The sequence below is a fragment of the Raphanus sativus genome, unplaced genomic scaffold (assembly GCF_000801105.2).
Source record: "Raphanus sativus cultivar WK10039 unplaced genomic scaffold, ASM80110v3 Scaffold3833, whole genome shotgun sequence".
In the NCBI taxonomy this organism is placed as follows: domain Eukaryota; kingdom Viridiplantae; phylum Streptophyta; class Magnoliopsida; order Brassicales; family Brassicaceae; genus Raphanus; species Raphanus sativus.
In genome coordinates this window covers 176-9,583 of record NW_026619137.1, presented here as the reverse complement: position 1 = coordinate 9,583, position 9,408 = coordinate 176, and the positions used below count along the sequence as shown (strand labels likewise).

The 9,408-nt window shown below is 43.4% G+C and overlaps 2 protein-coding genes across 2 annotated transcripts; one reads left to right on the top strand and one right to left on the bottom strand.

The window, feature by feature from the left end:
• Nucleotides 1–208: 208 nt before the first annotated feature.
• On the bottom strand, nt 209–3,044 carry LOC130506963 (uncharacterized; the record flags this gene model as incomplete). Its single annotated transcript, XM_057001657.1, has 1 exon — nt 209–3,044. A coding segment is annotated over exon 1 (2,836 nt), but the record flags the coding sequence as incomplete, so codon positions are not given.
• Nucleotides 3,045–5,057: 2,013 nt separating this feature from the next.
• Nucleotides 5,058–8,854, top strand: LOC130506964 (uncharacterized; the record flags this gene model as incomplete). Its single annotated transcript, XM_057001658.1, has 2 exons — nt 5,058–5,899; nt 6,091–8,854. Coding segments are annotated over exons 1-2 (3,606 nt in total), but the record flags the coding sequence as incomplete, so codon positions are not given.
• Nucleotides 8,855–9,408: the final 554 nt, after the last annotated feature.

Genomic DNA, 9,408 nt, shown 5'->3' with positions numbered 1-9,408 from the left:
TTGGATTTCCCGGACAGATGCTTAATCACGAAAGTGAACTGCTGCAGGAATGCTATCCAAGAGGCATGTCTCGAAGAAATTTTATCCTGACTTCCCAAGTGTTTTAAGGCATCATGATCGGTATAAAGAATAAATTCCTGGTGAAAGAGGTAGTGTCTCCAATGTTTTATAGCTTGCACAATAGCATAAAACTCCACGTCATACGTACTGTAACGAGCACGTGAACCAGCTATCTTCTCGCTAAAGAAAGCAACAGGTCGCCCTGATTGGCTAAGGACCGCACCAATTCCGAACTTACACGCATCACAATGAAGTTCAAAGACCTGAGTGAAGTCAGGCAAGGCCAATACCTGAGCAGAGACAAGTCGTTGCTTGAGGTCTTCAAATGCCTGATTGGCTTCTGCCGTCCAAACAAACGAAGAACCCTTCATGCAATCTGTCAAAGGCGCTGCAATATTACTAAAATGGTGCACAAATCGCCGGTAAAAAGAAACGAGGCCATGAAAACTTCGTATTTCCGTGATAGAACGAGGTGTTGGCCAGGACTGAATGGCTTCCACCTTGCTAGGGTCCACGCGTAAACCTTTGCTGGAGACTATGTATCCCAAAAAGAGGACATGATCTTCGCCAAAGACACACTTGTGAAGTGCGCCATAAAGTTTCTCACGCCGGAGGACGTCAAGAACGGTTCGTAAGTGCAACAAATGGCTAGGAAGGTCGTTGCTAAATATCAATATGTCATCAAAATAGACGACCACATATTTGCCAATAAAAGGACGAAGTGCCTGATTCATGACTCTCATGAACGTGCTTGGTGCATTAGAAAGTCCAAAAGGCATTACCGTCCACTCAAAAAGACCTTCACGCGTTTTGAAAGCGGTCTTCCACTCATCTCCTGGTCGAATACGAATTTGGTGATAACCACTCTTCAAGTCCAGCTTAGTAAATATCGTTGCCTTACCAATTTGATCAAGCAGGTCGTCTAGGCGAGGAATAGGGAACCTATAGCGAACTGTGATCTTGTTGATTGCTCGACTATCAACACACATTCTCCACGAGCCATCTTTCTTTGGAATGAGTAGGGCAGGTACTGCAGCAGGACTTAAGCTTTCACGAATATAACCCTTTTGAAGAAGATCTTCAACTTGACGACGAAGCTCGTCATGTTCCTGCGGGCTCATTCGATAATGAGGTCTATTGGGAAGCACTGCATTAGGAACTAAATCAATGTGATGCTGGATGTCTCGCAAAGGTGGTAAATCGCCGGGAAGCTCAGCCGGGAAAACATCACTGAATTCCTGAAGGATTGGAGTGAATGGTGCCGATGGTGTGGTAGCCACTGGAGGTGTTGCTGGCGTAGCAATCAGAGCCCAAAGAACGTCAACGTCAGCTAACTGCTTCTCAAAATCACTCTTAGGAAGCGTTAAAAGGGACTTTGCTGAAGGCGTCACGTGATTGTTGCTCGTAGCTTTACTAGCAGTAGAACTTGTGTCCGGTTGCTCTTTAGATGGGGCAAGAGTGATCGTGCGGTTCTCAAATACGAAACTGTAAGTGTTTGCCTTACCACGATGAACAGCATCACGGTCGAACTGCCAAGGTCGCCCTAAAAGCAAGTGACAAGCATCCATAGGAATGACATCGCAAGTGACTGTATCTTTATAATTTCCAATAGAAAAAGAAACGAGAACTTGCTTAGTAACGTTGATTTCGGTTCCGTTGTTCAGCCACGCAAGCGGATAAGGCGAAGGATGAGGTGTAACGGTGAGACCAAGCTTCTGGGTTGCCTCTAAAGACATCACATTAGTGCAGCTACCAGAGTCTATGATAAGTTTACAAACTCGTCCATTGATAGTACACGTGGAGCGGAACAAGTTTGTGCGTAGCCATGATTCTTGCGAGGCTCGAGGAAGAAGGCAATTGCGACGGAGGACTAGATTAAGGCCAGTGTCGCCTTGTATCAACTCTGTATCGTCCTCATCTGTAGCATCATAGTCATCGTACTTTGGTTCATCATCTTCAGCTTCTTGAATGACGAGGCCACGCTTAGTCTGTTTAGGACAAGCCGTTTGTATGTGTCCTCGTTCCCCACATGAGTAACATCGAAGTGCATTAGTACGCTGTGGTCTAGAGTTAGCGATGGTTTCTGTATTGCTCCCTCCTTTTGCTGTGTCTGCTTGTGACTGTGTTCCATCAGTAGAACTGGGTCCTGCAACGTCTGCAGCAGAGACGGTTGAAACACGGGCTCGAGAAGAAGAGGATCCGGTGGAACGTAGCTGCAGCTCCATTGAAATTGCTCGCTGATGTGCCTCTGAAACAGAGGATGGATTAAATTGAGCTAGTGAAACCTGCAACTGGTAACGAAGGCCACCAATGAACCTTGAAATTAACTGTTGCTCTGTCTCAGTTGTCGTCATCCTTGATGTCATATAAAAGAAGTCCGTAGCATAATCATCCACCGAACGTGTGCCTTGTCGTAAATTCTGTAACTTGTTGTACAAGGTACGTTCATAGTTAAAAGGTAAGAATCCCCGACGCATATGTTTAGTGAAACGATCCCACGAATTGATACGGGCTTTATTAGCTAAACGACGTGATTCCTTAAGTTGCTGCCACCATGCCATGGCTCTACCCTTGAAACGGGTTACCACTAATGAAACACGAGCCTCATCAGGAACTTGACGGAACTCCAAAATTTCTTCAACCATGTTGAGCCAGTCGATAAACTCCTCTGGATTTAAAGTTCCCTTAAACTCCGGAATTTCTGATTTGAAACTTGATTCCCAACGAACAGGTTGGATTGCTCGTCGGTCTTGGTCATCACGATGATCCATACGGCGGCCGGGTCCTTGATCGGCAAAAATATTGTCGATCCTATCTTCGTCGTCGGATGCATCTTGTTGTTGCTGATGATTTCTAGGGTTATCTCCCTGAGCGTCACGAATTCTGTGTTGCTCAAGCATAGCCGTTTGTAATGCAGTAGTAAACGTCTCAAGCATGAGTCGTATTTCTTCCAGTTGATCGTCTGTGAGTTTCCTTGGTGCCATGATCGTCTGTTTAGATTAAGAAATCTAAACGAAAAAGTCTCTGATACCAACTGATAGAGTGCGCGATAGTAACCGATAGGTGTAGTTGCAGTTGTTTAGTCTGAGAATGCCCAAAAGAACTACGAACTCGTTTCCGTTGAGATCACCTAGATCTAGCCGTAAACAAGAGAGTAAAAGCAGAGCTTTCGTTTTATAAATTCATAAGTTGTGTCTCTTACAAAGCCAAGAGATCACTATATATAGCTAATAGAAAGACCTAAGTCCTTAGAGATAATGATCCCACGATCATATCTATAAGTCTTATTCCTAAACACACAAAGAAAAGGTAAAACCAATGATTATCTCTAAAGTAAAACGTAAAAAGAAAAGAAAACCAAAACTTAATGAAAGAAGGATGATCCACGCTGCATCAGTTACTTCAAAGGAATATATACTAGTTTATGTTTTATAATAGGCGCCAATAACATTTTTCCTTACGTAAAACATACGGTACATTTTTACAAAAAAATAACATACGGTACAGGTTGAGTTCTACTACTATTTTGTAGTAAAAGCTAATTTTCCTTCGTGTATCTGCTACTCGTTATCAAATCTTTATAATTATTTTTAACCAAAAAAAACTTTATAATTATTTATTTCCACATAGGAGGACCAATTATCAAAGCTACATGCGGCGATTGGTAAAAGGGCACACAACCCTACTGGCTATTTAAATAATTAGCTACATATACACACATGCACTCTTTTTTTTTTTTGATTAACACACCCATGCACTCAAGATACTAATAAATTTCGTTGGTTTATATATTAGACGTTTCATGTTCCTTTTCTTTTACACGCATGCATTCAAGACCCCTACTGAATTTCGTTATCTATTTCGTTCTTTTTTTTCCGTTATCTATTTCGTTATCTAATACTCCTATCTGTTATTTTACATATAGAAGAAACTATCTTTTTTTCTCACTTTGTAACAATAAAATAGCTAAGACTATCTCTTATGTATTCTCCTATTTTTACCTCTAAAATAGAAAAACTAAAGATTAAAAATTAGATCAAATTCTCTCTCACACGTCTTCCAATACAATTTCGCTAGGTGTTTCATGGCCGTGCTTCCGCCGTACAACCATCGTCTTCAACCTCTGGAGATGCTCCTCCTCGCCCCCCTGACCCTCCTGACCCAAACTCTCCCTTCTCCCCTCTCCTCTTTCCACCTTTAGCCGCTACTCCGCCCCTTTCTCGTTCTGAACTCCGTAGATCGCACCTTACTTCCTCTCCTGTTGATACTGTTATGGCTCCAGCTTTGGGTTCCTCCCCTGCTTCAGTCATCTCTGCTACTACTACTCAATTTGACTCCATTGCTGAAATTGAGTCTACCCTTACTGTTCCTCTAGCTACAGCAAACCCTAACTCTCTATCTATTACCTCAACTTCCAGCTCTCTTAACACTCAGATCCAGTCCCCCCCTTCACCAACTGGCCAAAATCCCCAATTAAAAACTATACCACCAAACCATAACTCCCCAATGCTATCAAACCGTGCTGCAAACAACCCCTCTCAACCTAATGCCTTCAACCCTCAAACCCCTAACCCCGTCACTATTCCTACTAATCCTCAACCCCCACTGTCCAAATCCCCCAGACTTCTCCATCTACTACACCACCCTTACAGAGCGCACCACTTACGCTAGTTGAGACTCTTCGTTTGAGAGGTGATAAATCCCTTCAAAGAGAGGCTCCTGTAATGATTTCTGAAACATGTCGTCCTCGTGTGCTTATCCCAGATGCTGTATTTGAAAAAGGCGCCGAACTTCACAAAGACTTCATTGTATGCTATTTTAATGGTCGCCCTCCTCCGTTCAAGCACATCCAGAGCGTTCTCAGCCACATGTGGGGTAAAGGAAGGAGGCTTGAGATGCATAACAATCCCCTGCAGCGCTCTGTTCTTGTCAGGATTCCTAGTGAATTTCTTAGATAAAAAATTTTGGATAAAAATATCTGGTACGTGGGAGATTCGATGTTTCATACCGCTCAATGGACTTCGATTCACTCCTCGGCTACACCTCCTCTCAGCTCCATCAAAATTTGGGCTCACCTCACTGGTGTTCCCTTGGACCTGCGTTACAACAAAGGTCTCGGATTGGTTGCTGGTTTGATAGGTGATCCTAAAGAGACCGATGACTTCACGCTCAATCTAGTGAGTCTGACCTTGTCTCATGTTAAAGTAGAAGTGGATCTTACCAAGCCGTTGCCGTCTGTGGTTGAGTTTGAAAGACAAAGCGGTGAGGTGGTAGAGGTCCAAGTAGATTATCCATGGCTGCCTCCCAAATGCTCTCATTGTCATGAGCTTGGTCATGTCATTCATAACTGCTTGCTCTACACGCCACCGAAAGATCCACCGCCAACGGCAAAAGTTCCTGTGGAGAAACAAAAACAAAAAGCTTCAGTGAATCCGAAAAAGCAATCAGAAAAATCTACAACTGGAAAGCAGTATGTACCGAAGAAAACATTTCCTCCTAAAACTCCTGAAAAGACTATGGCCCAATCTTCTTCCCTCCCCACTAGCCCTACTGCGTTTAAAACGCCCTCTTTCATCCCTCCCTCAGCTCTAAAACATCCCTTTACTGCCACTGAAAGTCTTTCTGACAAGCCACACAAACCATCACTTAAAAGAACCCGTTCTTCTCCAACTTTCTCCCCTCCCGAACCACCAAAAATTTCCTACCAATCCTCTAAGCCTTCACTTTCTCTTCCTTTTCCAGAGGTTGGCACTTTGAACTACCTAAAAACCGCCCCTTTTATAAACTCTTCCACAAAAAACCCTTTTTACCTTTACTTTCTATTTCTGAACCCCTCCAGGTCCCTGGAGAACCCCTTTTTTCTTCCTAATGAGTGCAAAACTCTTTTTTGGAACCTTCGTGGTTTAAACGAATCGGATAAACATCGGACTTTTCGGATTGGCTCTATAGCCATAGACCTATTTTTGGTGCTCTATTAGAAACACATATAAAGGAACTATCTCTACCCCGCTTGATGTCTACACTCTGTAGAGACTGGCACTATCTATCTAATCACCTATCTGATGAGGATGGCAGAATTGTGCTAATTTGGAAGGATCCGGCTAAAGTCACTATGATCTCTCAGTCGCGACAAATGATCACTTGTGAACTACGATTGCCTAATTGTGCACCTATCATCTATTCTGCTATCTATGCATCAAACATCATGGAGGAAAGAACTGACCTCTTGGTTGAGTTGTTGAATTTGAACTCCACTCATGGGTTGGATTCTAGACCCTGGATGATAGGAGGCGACTTTAATCAGATCCTACACTCTCATGAACACTCCAGCTTCTCTCACAGTAGACATGCTTCTCCTATGTTTCAATTTCGTGACTGTCTACTTCAGCTAGGAGTGTTTGATCTTCGCTACTATGGTCCTGTGCATACATGGACAAACAAACGAGATGTTACACATGTAGCAAAAAAGCTGGATCGATGCTTAATCAACATCGAGTGTCTTACTGCCTTTCCCAATGCCACTGCGACTTTCCTTCCTCCTGCACCCTCTGATCATACACCTTGCCTAACTGACCTAGCCTTCCAACTCCCCCAAGCCGGTACCCCTCCCTTCCGTTTCTTTATCCACTTGACCAAACACCCGAGCTTTCTAAAGGTTGTTACTGAAGCTTGGTTGCACGCCGGAAGCACTTCCTCTGACCTTGCGTCGCTGTGTTGGAAGCTAAAAAACATAAAAAGGAGTCTTAGAAATCTTAATAAAGAAAATTTCTCAAATATCCAACAGAGAGTGATTGAGTCTTACCGTTTGCTACAACTTGTGCAGGTACATGCCCTTACTGATCCCACTCCAGAAACATTTGCAGCAAAACGTGATCAGAATATGCAATGGCAGTTTCTGCGACAGATAGAGGAATGTTACTTTATGCAAAAGTCGAGAATAACGTGGCTGAGGGAAGGAGACTTTAATACTACTTACTTCCACCGGGTTTGTCAAGTCAGAGCCAGTTTCAACGCAATTCGCTCGTTCCTCCTCTCTTCAGGTGTTGTGATCACTGATCCCTTGGCGATGAGTGCTCATGCAATCTCACACTTCCAGGCTGTACTTGGTCCTGTAACTCTCCAAGTGCTTTGGTACTCCCCGACTGCTTGGTTTCATAGCCTTACAGCAATCACCTGTACTCAACAACAAAGGAGCTCTATACTTTTAATGCCAACAGCAGAGGAAATAACCAAGCTTATGTTTTCTCTCAATCCTAACAAAGCTCCTGGGCCGGATGGACTCACCTCGGGGTTCTTTAAAGCTTCTTGGTCACTGCTGGGAGAAGAGTGCATTGCCTCGATTCAGACATTCTTCAACTCAGGTTTCCTGCCCAAAACAACCAACTCAACAATATTGTCATTGGTTCCAAAGTTCACGGGTGCCTCTAAGATATCAGACTACCGCCCTATCTCATGTCTAAATACGCTTTACAAATTAGTTTCAAGACTCTTAGTGAGACGCCTAAAGCCTATACTTCAGGACCTAATCTTGCCTAATCAGACTGCTTTTGTGGAAGGGAGATTGCTTGTAGAGAACACGGTGTTAGCAAGTGAGCTAGTTAATGGCTACCACAAGAACAGAGGGAGCAAGAGGATTACCATAAAGGTGGATATAGCAAAGGCCTTCGACACTCTTTCGTGGGACTTCCTTTTTGCAGCATTGGAAAGTTTGGAGCTTCCTGCTCCCTTCATCCGGCTTCTCAGAGCATGTATCTGCACGACATCGTTCATGGTTGGTTATCACACTGCGCGAGTGAGCTGGGAGACGGTAACACTTACTAAGGAACAAGGGGGGCTAGGAGTTAAGGATCTCCACAAATGGAACCTCGCTTGCTTGCTAAAACTTGTGTGGATGCTCTTCTTCCGTCCTAAATCCGTTTGGGTCTGTTGGTTCAAAGAGGTCATCTTAAGAGGCGATATTTCCAATTACTGGACAGTCAAGACGAGCACAAACTACTCCTGGTTAGTTAATAAGATGATTAAAGTGAGGGATCTAGTTTACCCTTTGCTGCATCGTCACTTGGGGAATGGAGAGACAACCCGTTTTTGGTTTGATAACTGGTCACCTATGGGACAACTGTACACTATTCTAAATGCAAGCTCTTCTCGCCTGGGTATACCGAAGTCAGCAACAGTGGCTTCTCTATTCTCAAATGGTCACTGGTCCCTCCCACCTGCAAGAACAGAGAATCAATTAGCTCTTCAGGTTCACTTGACTACAGTCACGCTAGCGGAAGAGGCAGATTACTACGAATGGATTATAGACGGCAAACTGAGACAGAGATATAAAACGGGTGAAGTTTACACTTATCTCAAAGGTCCTCTACAAACTGTCCCGTGGGCTAAGATCGTTTGGGTTTCCTACGGGATTCCTCGTCATAGCTTCCTCACTTGGTTGGTGTTACTGGATCGGTGCCCTACAAAAGACAGATTAATCAGATGGGGAATGAATGTCACCCCTCTCTGCCTTCTCTGTAACTCTAGCCATGAGAATCGAAATCACCTTTTCTTTGACTGTGTTTACAGCGCCACTATTTGGAGACAGATCATGGATCGCTGCGGTTTCCACTCATCAACTTCGTGGGACAGTATCGTAACTCAACTACAAGCCTTGCAGGTTAACCGTGACTGTAGACGTCTGACACTGATCGCTACTCAAGCCACTATCTACTGGATTTGGTCTGAGCGCAATAAAAGGCTTCATCAACAAACCTTCAGACCGCCGGATGTTCTCTTCTCACTGATCGACAAGCAGGTAAGGAACCGATTGCAGAGCATCAGACATGCAAACCCGAGGGCATCGTCAGCGATGTCTCAGCTTTGGTTCCTTCGATCATGACACTCCACCGATCACTTTCTCTCCAAGCTTCTGTCTGACTTCTCAGTTTCTCCGCCTCTATCATCGATGGGTCTCACTGAGTTTCTACCAATTGGGCTTTAGTTCCTAAATATGTGTTTTCTAAAAGGTTAGTACTGGGTCTAGCTCTAAAAACCAGACTTAAGCCTATGGCTTTTATGTATTTTATTTCCTTTCTGCATTTTATTATAAGAAGGCCTTTTTNCAAAAAAAAAAAATAGAAAAACTCTATAATAGAGATGTGTTTTACTCCAATGTATTTTTCTAAAATCGAGATCTCCAAATATAGAGCAAAATATAGAGAAATATTATTTATTCCTCTATAAATAGAGAAGAAAATAGCAATCTCTATTTTTGATATAGATAGAGGTATATTGGAGTGATTTTGCCTATAAATACTATTATAGAGGTAAAAATAGGAGAGGATTGGAGATGCTCTAAATGGGAAAATA